The following is an 18,178-nucleotide window of genomic DNA, read 5'->3' as shown; positions in this document are numbered from 1 at the left end:
ACAGTGGTAGCATACAGTTCAGGTGGAAGGGAAAGGGGTCCCAGACAGGCCCTGCTGAGTGCTGCCGATTCCAGGGAGGGTCATGTAAAGCTTGGGAGAGTGATAGAGAGGTTGGAATGGTACAACTGTAAGGTGAATTATTGTACGGTCCAGTGATATAGGGCAGTGGGTCCTGTTGTGTATCCTATGTATGTGAACAGACATGTGCCATGAATCCAAGGGACACAGGTTTGCATAGAGGCTGGAGAAAGCAAACCATGCTACTGCAGCAGGGATTGGAGTTACGTATTAGAGACAAACCTGCAGAGAGTTGTCCCCATGTCACCCTTTACCGCAATAGATCAGGGGTTCTCAATCTAGTCCTCACGACATACCCAGCCAATCGGATTTTCAGGACATCCACAATGAATATGCATAAGTAGGTTTGCATATACACTGACTCCATTGTATGCAGAACTATCTCATGCATATTCATTGTGGATATCCTGAAAGCCTGACTGGCTATGAGTGTTCAGAGGACAGAGTTGAGAACCACTACAATATATATATACCACTCTGGGACAGCAGAACACCTTTTTGGGACCCAAAGAACTCATACAGAAAAAAAACTGAAAAGCAGCAAAACACAATCCAAATTGTTGTGTAAAATGAATGGAAAATGAAAAAAGGGGGAAAAACCCTCAGAAACCCAGGCTCAGCCGGGGTCTGATCAACAAGACACCATTATCTATAAAAGATTTTGTGCCAGTGATCTGATTTCTTTCATGAGGTTGATTTTCCCTCCACTTATCATTCAGAACTGCCCATATATAAGAGCTCAAGTTTAACAACAATGACTGAATAATAAGGGCACCAGGCTACAGCGTAGCATATATAAACTTAGCTTTCAAAAACTGGCTTGGCAACCCCTCATGTCAACTGCTGGTGTTCGTTCAACTTGGAGGAGTGGCCTAGTGGTTAGGGTGGTGGACTTTGGTCCTGGGGAACTGAGTTTGATTCCCACTTCAGGCACAGGCAGCTCCTTGTGACTCTGGGCAAGTCACTTAACCCTCATTGCCCCAAGTAAGCCGCATTGAGCCTGCCATGAGTGGGAAAGCGCGGGGTACAAATGTAACAAAAATAAAAAAACGTGGCCAGATTCGTTTCACCCTCATAGGGGCTTCTTCAGGAACCACTCAGTAAAGACATGGTATCAAAGATGTCAACTTTTAACTGACTGCACTCCTCACATACCAGCAGAAAATAGTGATTGGAGGGAAAATCAACCCCATGAAAGAAATCAGATCACTGTATTAGATTACCTGACTTTGATTAGCAGCTCATACTGTTTTTTTATGAGATAGACCCAAAGAACTCACTCACCTTCCCCACTAAGCTTTAATTGCCGATACTGTGTTGGGTAAAACTTTACTTGGGCTATGGTGCTGGTGGCCTACACCATTCTGCTGCCTGCACACTATTCCCATTCCCCAAGATATATTCAGTTTGAATCTCTCATGAAAGAACTGAGAGAGGAAGTGGCAAGGTTGAGAAGCATCCGTGAAAGTGAGAAATACATCCATTAAATGCTTCATGAAGCATCAAAGATTTCCAGCAGTGAGGAAGAAGCAGCAGCTGTGCTGAAAGAGGACAACAGGAATCAGATCATGAGACCCTGCAGGATCAATCCCATGACTCCACCTGCCCTCGAACTAAAGAACCGATAAGCAGCCCTGGAAGTGGAGGAGGTGAGAGCTTCCCAGAGAGAGGAGGAATCGGAGCTCAAAATCCCCCAAATTGCTGGATCGGCGGCCACTAAGAGGCAAAAGGTAGTGGTGGTTGGTGATTCTCTTCTGAGGGGTACTGCGGTGCAGACCAGACCAGACATGATGTGTGCTGACTGCCAGGTGCCAAAATTCAAGATTTACATTTACATTGGAATCGTATAGCCTGCTACATCCAACGGGTTTGGAGCGGATAACATACAAAAAGAGAAGGAACATTCTCCAAACGACTATACAATAAATAAAACTGCAAAATTCATAGATCCAAGAGAAGTAATTCCGGAAAAGAAACATCTTCAATAACCTCCTGAACGAGAAATAATGTCCCACTTGCCAGAGAGAGAGGAAGGTAGAGAATTTCAACTAGAGGCAGCTTGATGTGTTAAAGAAGATTGTAAGGGTCGCAATGTTTTTACTTTACAAACAGTGGGAAAACCTACCATATAAAGATTCCTAGTAGATCTATTATGATTTTTGTTAAAGAAAACAAAATGTTCAGTTAGATAACCTGGGGAGTCGCCGTGAAAAGCTTTGTAAATTAAGACCGACCAATATTTTAAAATGTACCCTAGCTTCTACTGGCAACCATGCAACTGTAACATAAGAGGGGAAATATTTATTCCAGAGAGCTTACTGAGACTAATGACTGTTATCCAGTGTTGCTCATCCATGTTGGCACAAATGATACTGCTAGGTACCCCACCGAATGTATCAAAAGTGAATTCACAGATCTGGGAGAGAGGGTGAAGGAAGACAGGTGCACCGGCGGTGTTCTTGTCGATCCTACTTGTTGAGGGTAAAGGCCAAGGCAGAGAAGCTCACATCCTGGAGATGAACGTGTGGTCGTGCAGATGGTGTCGTCAAGAGCATTTTGGCTTCCTTGACCATGGGATGCTTTTTCAAGGGCTGCTGAGAGGAGATGATGTCTATCTACCAAAGAAGGGAAGAAGTGTCTTCAGCAGCAGACTGGCTAACCTACGTCAAACGTTGCAAAACACTGCCATCAGAATACTTTGCCATGCCGGAAAGTTTGATAGCGTTTCCCATTTGCTCAAAGATCACCACTGACCACCAGTCACTTATTGAGTTCAGTATAAGATTTTTTTTTTTTTTTTTTTTTAGCTTTTTAAGGCCTATTGTATAGCGCTTCCTCCTTGCCTTTCTGCCCTCACCATCCCATACTCCCTTTCCCACAAGTTGTATTCATTGAATGACCATCGCGTGATCTTAAATTAGCCCAGTATGAGAGCACTTAGACATAGTGCCTTTTATTTTCTCACCCCGGCTTCCTGGAACGGTCTCCCATTAGAAATCAGAGCTGAACAATCCTTATCCAAAGTTAAAGTTGCCATCAAGACCTGGTTGTTTAGGCAAGCCTTTGGTGGACAGTAGTAAATGGTAAAAATCACTGGATTTTTCTTTCTGGCTCCCCACCTCTGTCCCCCTCCCTTTTTTTCTATCACTTCTACTTAACTTTGGCTGGCTGTTATGCTTTCCTGACAATATTTCTGGAGTTCGTTTCCTGCTGTGTTTAGTCTGTAAACCACTTAGTTCTGTAATCGGTTATAGCAGTATAGTATTTGAAAAAAAGAATCACTGGGGCAGGGTGATCGAAGCCCTCAGGTAAATGAAGCATTAAATACCTCTACACAAATGGGGAAAAAGGGGCAACGCCTGGAAAACAGTATGTACTAATGCCCGAAGTATGGAAAATAAGATTTTAGATCTTGAGGCTGTGATGGAAGAGGCTGATTTGGATTTAGTGGTGACCAGAAGGACATGGCTCACAGAACACCATGACTGGGATGTAGTTATATCGGGCTATAATCTGTTCAGGAAGGACAGGGTAGGAAGAAAGGGAGGGTGAGTGGCATTATATGTTGAAGATAATATTAAAGCCACAGAATTGCAGGACCTACAGGGTAAGGAAGAGGCACTGTGGGGTCAATCAGGAAAGAGAGAATGGCAAATGTATTTACATTGGTGTGATACACATGCCACCTTCATGGATAGAAGAAGTGGACAGATATTTAATTGAACACATTCAAAATATAGCTGTGAAAGAGGAAGTACTACTAATAGGTGATTTTAATATGCTAGATGTTGATTGCGGGGTCTTTTAGAAGCAGGGAAATCCTAGATTCTCTACAGGGGGAACTATTCTAGCAGTTGGTAATGGAAACCATGCAGGATGGGGCCATACTGGACATACTAGTGGGGAGAGCATTTCTGATGTTATGGTAGTTTATCAACTGGCATCCAGTGATCACCAGATGGTGTGGTTTAATATTAAGATAGGTATGGAGAGGCTTTATTCAAAAATTAAGGTTCTAGACTTCAAAAATACCTAACTTTGTTCGAATGGGGGATTATTTCAAGGAATTGTTGTCTGGATGTGAACACCTGTAAGAAGTTGGAAAGCAGTGGACAAAACTGAAAGTAGCTATGGGGCGGTAGTTCCTAAACCTGGTCCTGGAGGCATCCCAGCCAGTCAGGTTTTCAGGATACCCACCATGAATATTCATGAGAGAGATTTGCATGCACTACCCCTCACTACTTGAATTCTCTCATATGAATATTCATGGTGGGTATCCTGAAAACCTGACTGGCTGGGATGCCTCCAGGACCAGGTTTGGGAACCACTGACGATAAGGTACAGCGAAGGGCGACGAAAATGATAGTGGGGATGGGACGACTTTCCTATGAAGAGAGGCTGAGAAGGCTAGGGCTTTTCAGCTTGGAGAAGAGACGGCTGAGGGGAGATATGATAGAAGTGTATAAAATAATGAGTGGAATGGATCGGGTGGATGTGAAGCGACTGTTCACGCTATCCAAAAATACTAGGACTAGAGGGCATGAGTTGAAGCTACAGTGTGGTAAATTTAAAACGAATCGGAGAAAATTTTTCTTCACCCAACGTGTAATTACACTCTGGAATTCATTGCCGGAGAACGTGGTACGGGCGGTTAGCTTGACGGAGTTTAAAAAGGGGTTAGATAGATTCCTAAAGGACAAGTCCATAGACCGCTATTAAATGGACTGGAAAAATTCCTCATTTTTAGGTATAACTTGTCTGGAATGTTTTTACGTTTGGGGAGCGTGCCAGGTGCCCTTGACCTGGATTGGCCACTGTCGGTGACAGGATGCTGGGCTAGATGGACCTTTGGTCTTTCCCAGTATGGCACTACTTATGTACTTATGTAAGGGCAAAAAACGTTTTTGTAAGGCGAGTAAATAAAAATAAGAGGAAAAGGAGGCCGCTTTGGTCTTCCTTCAGGGCACAGCTGCTGTGTTTCCATATGAAATGACATTTTTAAACGACTCCTGTGTCCTGTTCTAGCTGTTTCCTATGTGTTCCTCCCTTCCTCCAAACCAAACCCACTTCCTAACATTTGCACACACATCACATATTAACACACACACACAACTCAAGTGTCTCACATACACACACACACACACACCATGCAATAATACTGCATATACAAATGATACACACACATCCCTGCACTACAACACATTTACTGATCTGACCTCACACACTAACACACCAATGAGCTGGACCCTGAAGGAAAACCTCGGCGTGTATCATGAGGACTGTAGTTTGGATTCAGCATTGCAAGTTCCAGAATGTTATTGAGTAGAGAGGTGTGGTAGCCGTGTTAGTCCACTTTTAAAGGTAATCAATAGAAATACAACAAAATGGAAAGGAAAATAAGATGATACCTTTTTTTTATTGGACATAACTTAATACATTTCTTGATTAGCTTTCGAAGGTTCCCCTTCTTCGTCAGATCGGAAATAAGCAAATGTTGGTAGATGACAGTATATATAAGTGAAACATCAAAGCATTCCAGAATGTTATTGAGAGAAGATGTTGTAAAGCCCCCCGCCCCCCCAAACTGGACTAATGGTAGCAATGTGCAAGATTGAAAAATACCATGGGCCATGCAACCCCAGACTGACCCCTGTTTTTTTTGTGGCTTTGACCCTATGATTACGGCCAAATAAAATTGTGACACCTCCCCCCCCCCCCCCAGAGGTGCAGAATAATGATGCATCTAGCCCACCTAGGTTGTGACCCCAAATGTGAGTTTTGTGGCCCCATTTGGAGGTCCCAACCATCAGTTTGGGAAGCCCTGCGTAAACAGACTGCGCTATCCCACTTGCCCCACATCAACCTACTACTACTATTTAGCATTTCGATAGCGCTACAAGGCGTACGCAGCACTGCACAAACATAGAAGAAAGACAGTTCCTGCTCAAAGAGCTTACAATCTAATAGACAAAAAATAAAGTAATCAACCCAGGCCAGATGTGACCCCTGCCGATCAGGCTGGGGTCTCACACAGAGTGTTTAGCCTATTCAGTTTCCACAGCTACACACATGGACAGGAAAATGTCCAAATGTTTGGAAAACATTTTTCCTTGGAACTGGTGCAGGTACTAGTGGCTGGCAAGGTGGATCATGGTTTTTCCTGCAGCCTCCCAGGAGCCTGCGTGTCAGGCTTTCTTTGGAGCAACTGCTAGAACAACCTGAAAGGGGTGTTGACAAGAAGCTATAACTTCTGTACTAGAAGGACTCCGCTGCTTCTGGTCTTATTGTGTACTTCATCAGAGATCCATGTTTAAAGTAGGAGGAGACAGCCCCAAGGTTCAGGGACTAACTTGCCTCAGGAGCCATAAGAGAAAGGGACTTGATATACCACCTTTCTGTGGCTTTTGCAACTACATTCAAAGAGGTTTACATATTATATACAGGTTCTTATTTGTACCTGGGACAATGGCGGGTTAAGTGACTTGCCCAGAGTCACAAGGAGCTGCAGTGGGAATCAAACCCAGCTCCCCAGGAGCAATGTCCGCTGCACTAACCACTAGGCTACTCCTCCACTCAAAATATTAAACACAAAGAAAGGAGACCTGGGTGCTGGTGCAGTCAAGCTCATATGCAAAATGATGCATGTGGGAAAGAGGAACCCAAATTATAGCTATATCATGCAAGGTTCCACGTTAGGAGTCACGAACCAAGAAAGGGATCTAGGTGTCGTCGTTGATGATACGTTGAAACCTTCTGCTCAGTGTGCTGCTGCAGCTAAGAAAGCAAATAGAATGTTAGGTATTATTAGGAATGGAAAACAAAATGAGGATGTTCTAATGCCTTTGTATCGCTCCATGTTGTGACCGCACCTCAAATATTGTGTTCAATTCTGGTCGCCACATCTCAAAAAAAGTTATAGTGGAATTAGAAAAGGTGCAGAGAAGGGCAACGAAAATGATAAAGGGGATGGGAAGACTTCCCTATGAGGAAGGGCTAAAGCGGCTAGGGCTCTTCAGCTTGGAGAAAAGGCAGCTGAGGGGAGAGGTCTATAAAATAATGAGTGGAGTTGAACGGGTAGATATGAAGCGTCTGTTTACGCTTTCCAAAAATACTAGGACTAGGGGGCATGCGGTGAAGCTACAATGTAGTACATTTAAAACGGAGAAAATTTTTCTTCATTCAACGTGTAATTAAACTCTGGAATTCGTTGCCAGAGAATGTGGTAAAGGCGGTTAGCTTAGCGGAGTTTAAAAAAAGGTTTGGACGGCTTCCTAAAGGAAAGTCCATAGACCATTATTAAATGGACTTGGGGAAAATCCACTATTTCTGGGATAAGCAGTATAAAATGTGTTGTACATTTTTGGGATCTTGCCGGGTATTTGTGACCTGGATTGGCCACTGTTGGAAACAGGATGCTGGGCTCGATGGACCTCGGTCTTTCCCAGTATGGCAGTACTTATATTTGGAAGATATCTGGTTAGTACAACAAGCTGTGAGAATTGAGGGGTGTTGTACCTCTCAATGGATTGTTCCAGCCCTGCTGGGGACTGCATGAACTTTGTAGGGGGCAGATGCCCTCTCATAAATAAACAGTGTAGGTAGGGATGGCTCTTATTGCAGAACAATTAGTACTACTGCTTGAGGCAGAGAGAATTGCTAATCTGGTACATTAAATTGCTCATTTTCAAAGCACATAGAATTACATCCCTTTAGAACCAGTAGGTGGCAACATTGTCATTGATTCCCCACTGATCCAGCAGAGTAATCCAAGACACAATGAAATAACTACTCTGACCCTCTTTAAGCAGTGAGAGATGTTCTCTTATGGTATAAGACATATTACGTGGCGGTTGCACAACGTGAGCAAGATGCTTTTACAGGGTAGTTACTCTAAAAGGGTTACGTTTTAAGGGCATGAATTGAGGTTGAAGGGGGGCAGACTCAGGAGTAATGTCAGGAAGTATTTTTTTCACGGAGAGGGTGGTGGAACGTGTAGGACGTCAGGACTCACAGAAATAGAATCCAGATCAGCATCGCGCCAGAGACCGGCGCTGAGGAGGACTTCAGCTGGTGGGGGTTGAGGACCCCCGCCAGCAAAGGTACCTGATGGCGGCGGCGGGAGGAGGGGGGGGGGTCAAATGTGGCGGGGGAGGGTCGGCGGCAGGGGGGCCAGGGCTAAATCTGCGGGGGCCCATGCCCCCACCTAGCTACGCCCCTGCTACACACGTAACGTTTTGGAACACAACAATGGCTATGTCCCACTTATGAGTTACAAGCTAGTAGACTTAGGTGCTTCCCTTAGAAGAACAAAGCATAAGAACATAAGAGTTGCCATACTGGGTCAGACCAATGGTCCATCTAGCCCAGTATCCTGCTTCTAGCAGTGGCCAATCCTGGTCACAAGTACCTGGCAGAAACCCAATTAGTAGCACCATTCCATGTTTCTCTCTCTTTTTTTTTTTTTTTTTTCCCAAAAATACTGTTTCAAACAAGGTTTTGGGCTTTTTTTTTTTGGTGGGGGGGGGGGGGGGGTTCAAAAAAATAAAAAAACCAAATGTGCAAAATGTAAAGGTTCATGCCATTGGGATATAGGAGGAGCCAGAATTTTTAGTAGACTGGCCCCCCAGACATCCGAGGAGAGCAATGGGACACCCTAGATGGCACTTCTGTGCACTCTATAAAAATGATCCCAGGAGCACATCTCACCTTTGCTCCCTTATCTTGTCCCTGTGGGGCCCCTAGGAGTGTGAGGCCCTGTGCGACCGCCCCTGTCGCCCCTGCCTAGGGTCATGGGATGGTTTGAAAGCCAGCAGGCACGCAAACACCAGTGATAAGATGCAGCTTCTGGAGCCAGATCAGGGGATCATCTCAGGGCTTCTTCTGGCACGTTGTTGATTAAACATTTTCTATACCACCCAATCTGGCACACACGGTCTGGATGGTGTACAGACTAAAAAAATTAAAGGTTAGAAAAGAACACCATAATTAAATAGGAAAGAGGCATACACAAAAATCAATCAGTCCAGTTAAGATTTATGGGATAAGCAGTATAATATGTTTTGTACGTTTTGGGAACTTGCCGGGTATTTGTGACCTGGATTGGCTACTGTTGGAAACAGGATGCTGGGCTTGATGGAGCTTTGGTCTGTCCCAGTATGCCAATACTTTTGTACTTGGGATTCTGAATGGAATGTTACTACTCTTTGGGGTTCTACATGGAATCTTGTTACTCTTTAGGATTCTGGAATCTCGCTTTTGTTTGCAGTTCTACATGGAATGTTGCTACTCTTTGGGATCTTGCCAGGTATTTGTGACCTGGATTGGCCACTGTTGGAAACAGGATGCTGAGCTTGATGGACCTTTGGTCTTTCCCAGTATGGCAACACTTATGTACTTTTATGTAAATTGAAAAAGATTTCCATAACATATAGTAAGTTTATAACCACAGACAGATTCCATGAAATGTTCGATAATTGTGGAAGGCGGATACTGCATGAAAAACTGGACAAAAATAAATGAGCACCATTATCTTGTAACATTAACTACATAATAATCTACGTATCATCGAAACCCTCAAAGCATTACAGTACTCATCAGAGGCGCCTGTGAATATTATGGTGTTTTATAGCCAAAAGCAGATTCATATTTTCTAATTACACACAAATGATGCCACCATTCAACAAAGTTTAGCTTGGAGTTGTCCTTCCAGTTACATACGATTTGGCGAAGCGCTATAGCAATCATCAGGTTGAGGACATATTCTGTTGTTTCATTTGCAGCCGGTGTGCAAAATGTTCCCTTTAGCAGAAAATGAACATGGGAGACGCTAGTCATAACACGCTAGCCGGATAAAACGGCAGTACCCCACTCTACCCCATGACATGCCCCCTCCCAAAAATATTTTTAAAAAAATTATTAACGTGCAAACAGGCAAAATACCACAAAATGCTTTACCTCATTTCTGCAATACTTCTAATTGCGTGAATAGCACATTAAGGGGCTCTTTGACTAAGCGCGGTAGGCCTAACGCAGCCTACTGCATGTTAAAAGGGTGCTACCGCGTAGTTTTTCACTCAGTGCAAGCTAATCCTGCAATGAAAAATATTTTTTATTTTCCAGCACTGGAGGCGTGTCTGGGGGGCAAAGAGTGGGTGTGTCTATGCTAATTGGGTAGCGTGAGCACATTACCACGGTCAACCCAATCAGTGAGGGAATAATGCAGGTGCTCAAACCACCTCCTAAATAGCTGGCAGTGAGGGCCACACATTAATGGGCAAATTAGCGCATGGCCATTACAAAAAAACGTGGCCATTTTACTGCCACACTGAAAGTGGCCACAGCATGTGGGAAACCCACGTGCTGACAGCGGCACTGGCCACTTTTTAGTGAGGCTTTAGTAAAAGGACTCCTAAATGCTTATACTATATTAATAGAAGCAGTGGGCAGAGTTACAGAGCACATTTGTCAGAAATTATATATGCTGAGGGATGAGGGGGTGGGGAAGGGGAAGGAAAAATCTAAAAGATAAAAAGTCCCATTAGTTCTTACAGGTGGTAAAAAGCAGATTGGAACAGAAGCCAGGTCTGATTTTCTGAGTATCCAGTGTGAATTTTAAAAATATTGCTTTGACAATGGATTGCAATTATGGAAGACATTTCTGATTGCAACGAGAAATGGCTATTTCTAGGGAAATGCACTGGGCTCAGGGCAGGAGGGTGAGAAGGCACTGAAAGTGAGTCAGGGGCAAGGTCTCCAAGGGATGCATTGAGCACGAATGGCTGAATAACTGCCACATCCCCAGTAGACTGTTTCCAACATCCATGTGGCTCCCCCAGGTGTGTAATGTCACTGATGAGGTGTAGATTCCCAGGGAAGGGAGGGAGGGAGAGAACTTCCCTACTTCATCTTGCATCTCTCTCCCTCTCACACCCAGACCTTGTCGCTCTCAGAGCTCCTGAGGGCACAGCAGCCCAGGCTGTAATACTGCGCTGCTGGCAGGTTGCGGTACACGGCCTTGGTGTAGGGTACGAAGCAAGCACCCAGCTGCAAGTGGCGGGCCAAGCGACAGTAGGCAGCGAGTGCCAGGACCAGCAGGGGGATCACCAGGGCGAAACCCACCACCAGCAGGGCAGTGGAACTGGCATCGTTGGGTAGGTGAACGCAGTGTGGGCCTCTCGCCTTCAGGAACTGGGAAGAGGAAACAGAAAGAAAGGAAAAGGGAAGTGAGAGGAGATCTTAGCAGTGCCTCCAGTTATCCGTCCACCCTTCACACACAATTTCTCTAGTACACTGCAGTGATGAGCACAGTGAGGAACAGAGGCTGCTGCCATAGAGAACGGAGCTCGTCAGACTTTTATCCTAAACTCAGGTCACACCTACACAGTTAAGAGAGAGCTTCCGAAGTTACCCAGTTCCAGCAGAGAGATTGTAGGCCAGTCCTGGATTTCTGACAACTTCACTCTGAGGCATTATGGGATCTTCAACACTGATTTCATTGGGTAGAATCAGGGACTACAAATCCCATACTGCTTTGGGATGCAAGTTTAAAACCAGAACTGGCCAAAAAAAAAAAATCTCCTTCCTGGAACTAGGTAACTTGGCAGTTCTGTTACGGAAACACTCATCTGTACCCAAATCCAAAGGTACATAATTTGGGCTCCTAACTCCCTGCTTAGATTTTGATAATTACACTCAACAATCATAACCAAACCAACCCAACACCAACCTCCCCTAGAACAATCTTGCAAAATTAATAATTGGGCAATTTCCAAGAAAAATATTTACTCAGATAAACGGGCTATTGAAAACTGCACACCCAGGGCTGTCAGGTTCCCCAGTTTCCGATGAGAAATTAGAGGTCAGTCCTGGATTTCTGACAACCCCTTCATAGTAACATAGTAGATGACGGCAGAAAAAGACCTGCACGGTCCATCTAGTCTGCCCAACAAGATAAACTCATATGTGCTACTTTTTGTGTATACCTTACCTTGATTTGTATCTGCCATTTTCAGGGCACAGACCGTAGAAGTCTTGCTCAGCACTAGCCCCGCCTCTCAACCACCAGCCCCGCCTCCCCCCACCAGCTCTGCCACCCAATCTCGGCTAAGCTTCTGGTGCATTATGGGAGCAGCAGCACTGATAAATACCACACCGCTTTGGGATGTTAAGTTCAAAACAAGGAGTGGCCAAAAGTCTTCCTCCAGAACTGGGTAACTTGGCCTCTCTGTGGTAAAAGCAGCTCTGCAGCCACTCTTCGCCTCCATCTAGAGGCTGCCGCCTCAGGCGATTGCCTAGAAAGGAGGCTTTTTTTTTTATACAGTTTATCTGTTTGCAGATCACTGGGCTGTGGCTCTCCTTGCTTTCAGGTTGCTATCTGTCACCTCCACTTCTTCAGCATTCCCAGCACCTGCCTGCATCTGACCTCTCCCGTACCTGGGAACGCCATCCCATGGGTTTGAGTCTCCAGCACAGCTCTGAAAACATGGGCTAGAGACCAGGAGAGCTTTCATATCTTTCACTGGGGTCAGGAAGAAGCTTATTGGGAGCTGCAGCAGAGCTTGTAATAATGATTTTACAGTGGAGTCTAGAAAAGCAAGTTATAAGGAGGGGGGGGGGGGGGGGGGGGGGGAAAGAAGCTAAGTTTATCAGATGACTGATGGCCCAGCGGCTAGAGCAGGGGTGGGCAACCTTTATACACAGGAGACCACATGAATATCACTAATATCTCTAGTGGACCGCACACAGAAGAATTAACAAATTTGGCATATAATTTCACTGCCAACAAAACTTAATGTGATGACAATGAACATAAATCATTACCAGAACGGTCTATTGCTGTAAATTTCTGTCTTTCCAAACAGTTTCTAACACTGCCAAACAAGCCCTGTTTCGTCATTGTATCCTTCAGTGGTTCCACTAACAACAAAACTCTGGTTAATGATGTTTGTACGAGCTGTTTTCCGTGTATATTTCCCAAAGAGGTCTTGCGGGCTACATAAAAATTCAATGGCAGGCCACATGCAACCATCAGGCCACAGTTTTGCAGACCCCTGAAGTGGAGGAGAAGCCTAATGGTTAGGGAGGTGGGCTGAGAACCAGGGGACCCAAGTGTTATTCCAGTCAAGTCTTTTGTGTCACTGTTTGTTTTATTCAGCATATTGTTCTACTGCCCAAAGGCTTGGACCCCTGGCAAAGGCATAGGCCGAAACACGGACCGTGTTGAGTCCGTGTTCCAGTGATGCCTGTTGCTTTTAATGATATGCTGTCTTCAAGCAAATACTACTGTCCTACACAATAAAGACTTGAACTTTTCCCTTGGCTCATGGCATTGGTTATTCACACTCTCAGGTCTCTGCCAATAAAAAGAATCACAGCCTAAGGAGGTTCCCGTTTTCTGCAAGGTTGACCCCCACAGCGAGATCTCTTTAGAGCCGACTGTGCTGGTGCATTGGACAAATGAGATGGGTTCACAGCCCCTTAACAGATGGGAGATCTTCAGCTGGAAGCAGACACTAGGAATAGTGGAAGGGTGGATTACAGTATCCCCCCCTCCCAACTCCCTTAGGCAAACTTTCAAACTTTTAACTTCCTCACTCTCCTCCACACACACATACTGAAATTTTGATAATTAAACCCAACAATCGGAGCATCCCAACACACACAGGTGCACATACATATTAATTTCCAAAACATATTTATCCAGGTAAACAGGCTATTTGAAAATATTTAATTTACTTATTTATACAGTCTTATATCCCCCAGTTATCCAAAAACAAGTTTCGGTTCAATGTGGCTTACAGACATTGGGACTGGGGTTCTTGGAGTTAGTTTAGTCTTCTGGACCATAAGCAACTACCTTGTCACCCTAATGGATAAGCCAATCCTGTCTGTATCACTACAGGTCAAACGTATGCGACTCAAATCTACTTATTACTACTCATATATACAACTCAATGGTAGATCGATCAACTTGGAGTCTGTTGCTGTTATGTTTTTCTTGTTAATTGTTCTAACCTGTTGTTTTTATAAGGGGAAGTCTCATATATGGTCACAGGATAACCTACTACTACTACTACTACTTAACATTTCTAGAGCGCTACTAGGGTTACGCAGCGCTGTACAATTTAACAAAGAGAGACAGTCCCTGCTCAAAGAGCTTACAATCTAATAGACAAGTGAACGGTCGGTCCGATAGGGGCAGTCAAATTGGGGCAGTCTGGATTCACTGAACGGTAAGGGTTAGGTGCCGAACGCAGCATTGAAGAGGTGGGCTTTAAGCAAAGACTTGAAGACGGGCAGGGAGGGGGCTTGGCGTAAGGGTTCAGGCGTAAGGGTTCACTGGTAAGGCTCGTTCTGTGCCGGTTTGTAATCATCAACAAAACCCCCATCCTTCTTTCATCTGTACTCGGTCACAATTCAACATTTAAAATGTTTATCTTTTTATCAAACTTTTTTTCTTTGTTTGTCTTGTGCCGACTTATCTATTGCTATTCACGGCAATTTATGCCACTGTCCTTATGCCTGAATCTTAAACCATAACAGTGCTAGTATTGGCAGGCTAGCGATTATCTGTACTCTTCTGGTATGTGGTCATAGCTTCACACCCTATCAACGAGTTTTAAGACCCCGAATCATGACACCTCGACAGGTGCCTGTTTCGCTGTTCCAGCTTTGTCAAGGGGACTGCCTGAATATCGGGTCTCTTTGTGTCGCCTTCTTCCTTCAACTGCCACTGTCAACTACAGGTGACAGAAAATATACTGATTCAGCTCAAAATAAAATCTAGAGCCTTAAAGTAATGCCTGGGCCCACAGTAACTAACAGGGCCAGCGTTAGGGGTGTTCAAACAGAGCACTTGCCCTGGGTGCCCATTGCCAGAAGGGTCCCCCAAGCCTACCCTAAATTGAGGGCAGCACATGCTGCTGCTCAGAAATGTGGCAACCTCCCTGTACAGCACGCTCCCACCCCATCCACCGTGTTGCACGGCACAATTTTGTCACTCCTGCCTCTCTTATACCCTGGCTGCAATACTTCCTACAGCTCTGCTACATTTAAAACAACTTCCTACCCCAGTATCTCAGCTGCATGAACCGTCATCCAACAGTTGTCCCTCCTCCTTCCCTCTGGCATTCTGGGCATGCGCCGAAGAGCTGTGCTTAACGCATAACTCTTGAGCACATGCGTCGGCCGCCACCCTCCCCCTAACTTCCAAACAGGTCCCTAATGCAAATATAGGCGCGCTCATGGTGTTGAGCATCTCATTAGCACTGAGCGTTAAGGAGTTGCTCAGATGCGCTGTTCCCCTCTCCAATCGGTTCAAAACTGTGCTGCCCGTCTCGTCTTCCGCCAGGGTCGCTTTACTCATACTACCCCTCTCCTCAAGTCGCTTCACTGGCTCCCTATCGGTTTTTGCATCCTGTTCAAACTTCTTCTACTAACCTATAAATGTACTCACTCTGCTGCCCCCCAGTATCTCTCCACACTCGTCCTTCCCTACACCCCTTCCCGTGCACTCCGCTCCATGGATAAATCCTTCTTATCTGTCCCCTTCTCCGCTACTGCCAACTCCAGACTTCGCGCCTTCTGTCTCGCTGCACCCTACGCCTGGAATAAACTTCCTGAGCCCCTATGTCTTGCCCCATCCTTGGCCACCTTTAAATCTAGACTGAAAGCCCACCTCTTTAACATTGCTTTTGACTCGTAACCACTTGCCTCCACCTACCCTCCTCTCCTCCTTCCTGTACACATTAATTGATTTGTTTGCTTTATTTATTTTTTGTCTATTAGATTGTAAGCTCTTTGAGCAGGGACTGTCTTTCTTCTATGTTTGTGCAGCGCTGCGTACGCCTTGTAGCGCTATAGAAATGCTAAATAGTAGTAGTAGTCTCTTGTAATCAGAGGTGATATTGTGATGTCATAATGCCTCAGGCCACCAATAAGAGCCAACCTCATCAGTGATGTCACAATGGCTTGATTGTCCTATACTTGGCTCACTTTTATTACATAGCTCTTTCAGCAGTGGCTTCACATTAATTGATTTGATTTGCTTACTTTATTTATTTTTTGTCTATTAGATTGTAAGCTCTTTGAGCAGGGACTGTCTTTCTTCTATGTTTGTGCAGCGCTGCGTACGCCTTGTAGCGCTATAGAAATGCTAAATAGTAGTAGTAGTAGGGCTATTTCTCTGGCGCTGGAGTTTTGAGCATCTGCCTCCCAAGTCTCACATGAGGTCTCTTTGTGTAGAAAAGGTTCCCCCTTTTTACAAGTCCTTTTGTGGCTTCCTACTTATGGAAGCAATTCCTGTTATATGAACATTTTGACCATTTCGCTCAAAAAAAAAAAAAAATCATCTATTTGCAGGCCTACAGCGACACCCCGATTCTGGCTGCATCACAGAAGAGTCCTGAGGACATGCTGGGTGAATGCACTGCTGTACGCAGCTCAGCGCTGGCTCTGTGCATCCGTCCCTGCACCCTGTCTACAATACAAAAGCTTTCTGAAGACACAGCTGCGTGCTTCCCTTCCTGCACCTCAGTCCTGATTACATCACAGAAGGGTCCTGAGGGAATTACATGGTGCACGTACCCCTGCACACACCTCAGCGCTAGCTCTGTGCATTTATCGCTCAACCCTGGCTGCAATTCAGAAGCTTTCTGGCAACACGGCTGCGTGCTTCCCTCCCTGCACCCCAGTCTTGGCTACATCACAGAAGGGTCCTGAGGGAATGTTGGGTGCATGCACCCCTGTACGCACCTCAGCGCTAGCTCTGTTCATCTATCCCTGAATCCTGGCTGCAATTCAGCAGCTTTCTGAAGAAGACACGGCTGGCTACATCACAGAAGGGTCCTGAGGAAATGCTGGGTGCTTACACCCCTGTATGCACCTCGGTGCATCTATCCCCGAATCCTGGCTGCAACTCAGAAGCTTTCTGAAGAAGACACAGCTGCATGCTTCCGTTCCCACACCCCAGCCTTGACTGCAGCATAAAGGTTTCCTGAGTAAGCTCCGGCTTCATGCATCCCTCTCTGCACCCCAGTTATGATGGAGTAAATTCAGCCCTTCCTGTAGCTATAAAGTGTGGGGAGAAGGCATGGGTATAAGCGGCTCCTGCTTTTTCTTATGATATGAGGACGGATCAGTGAGTTGTTGGCTTGTAGTGCAGGTGAATGGGTCAGAGTAATAGCTGGGATGTAAGGGGGAAGCTAATAAGTGAGCCCTCACCTTGCTGTGGCACAGGAATCCATAGAATAGCATGGCAGCCGCAGGCATCAGGAAGACGCTGAAGACAGCAACCAGTAGCACGGCATTGATGACTCCCACTAGCAGGTTTTGGGTGGTGACCAGCACGGCACAGGCCCAGCAGTCCAGCGAGCTCCGCAGTTCCAGGGGTGTGGCCCCGGGGATTCCATAAGGAGGTGGCAGTGGTCCTTGGCCCCGGCCTTCCCCCATGCTGTGGCCCTCTGTGTCGGACATGACCGCAGAGTGTAAGCCGGTGGCAGCAAAGATAGCAGCCCTCTTGTAAGAACAGTGACTGCTGGATTGTCTTGCCAACAACTTGTTTGCTTGTCCTTGAAACTTCCTTTTCGCTGTTGATTATCTTCCAAGGAAAGGCTTTGACAGTGAGCCCAGCAGCCCCTTCTCCCAGAGGGCTATCTCACCGACTTCCTAACTGTGAGTTTCACATTGTACCTCAACCACTGACTGCCCCTCTCCCTTCCTCCCTTGCCAGGGAGGGTGTAATCCCTCCCCTTATTATCTTGGAATGCGATTCCAGGCCTCTACTGCTCTTGTCTGTCCTCCACCCTTCAGGGATCTCAGCCGAGAAAGCTGGCAGAGACAAGATAGGGGAAGACTGTTGCCCCTTAGTACCAAGGTGCCTGGAGACAGTGGGCCACCACAGAGCAAAACGTTAAGAGGGACAAAAGTGACACCCTTCACTTGCCCCTTGGTAACTCTGAAGCAGGGACACAGCAGTGGTTTAAAGTCAGGGTCATTTAGCAAATCTAACACAAGAAAACAGAAGCCAATCAAACCCAGAAAGAGAAAATCTAAGGCATTCAGTAAATCTGGGATAAATACGGAACATCCTTACAGTGTACAG

The 18,178-nt window shown here is 45.6% G+C and overlaps 1 protein-coding gene across 1 annotated transcript; it reads right to left on the bottom strand.

Annotated features, from left to right (window-relative positions):
• Positions 1–9,415: 9,415 nt before the first annotated feature.
• Positions 9,416–17,688, bottom strand: TMEM88 (transmembrane protein 88). Its single transcript, XM_030187446.1, has 2 exons — positions 17,299–17,688; positions 9,416–11,265 (listed from the first exon to the last, which is right to left on the bottom strand). The coding sequence occupies exons 1-2, from the start codon at positions 17,548–17,550 to the stop codon at positions 11,002–11,004; spliced, it is 516 nt and encodes a 171-aa protein (XP_030043306.1). The 5' UTR covers positions 17,551–17,688; the 3' UTR covers positions 9,416–11,001.
• Between the last annotated feature and the right edge of the window lie 490 nt (positions 17,689–18,178).

The sequence above is a fragment of the Microcaecilia unicolor genome, chromosome 14, assembly GCF_901765095.1.
Source record: "Microcaecilia unicolor chromosome 14, aMicUni1.1, whole genome shotgun sequence".
NCBI classification, from domain to species: Eukaryota; Metazoa; Chordata; class Amphibia; order Gymnophiona; family Siphonopidae; genus Microcaecilia; species Microcaecilia unicolor.
The sequence above is the reverse complement of the archived record's forward strand: the minus strand, read 5'-3'. Positions and strand labels throughout refer to the sequence as shown.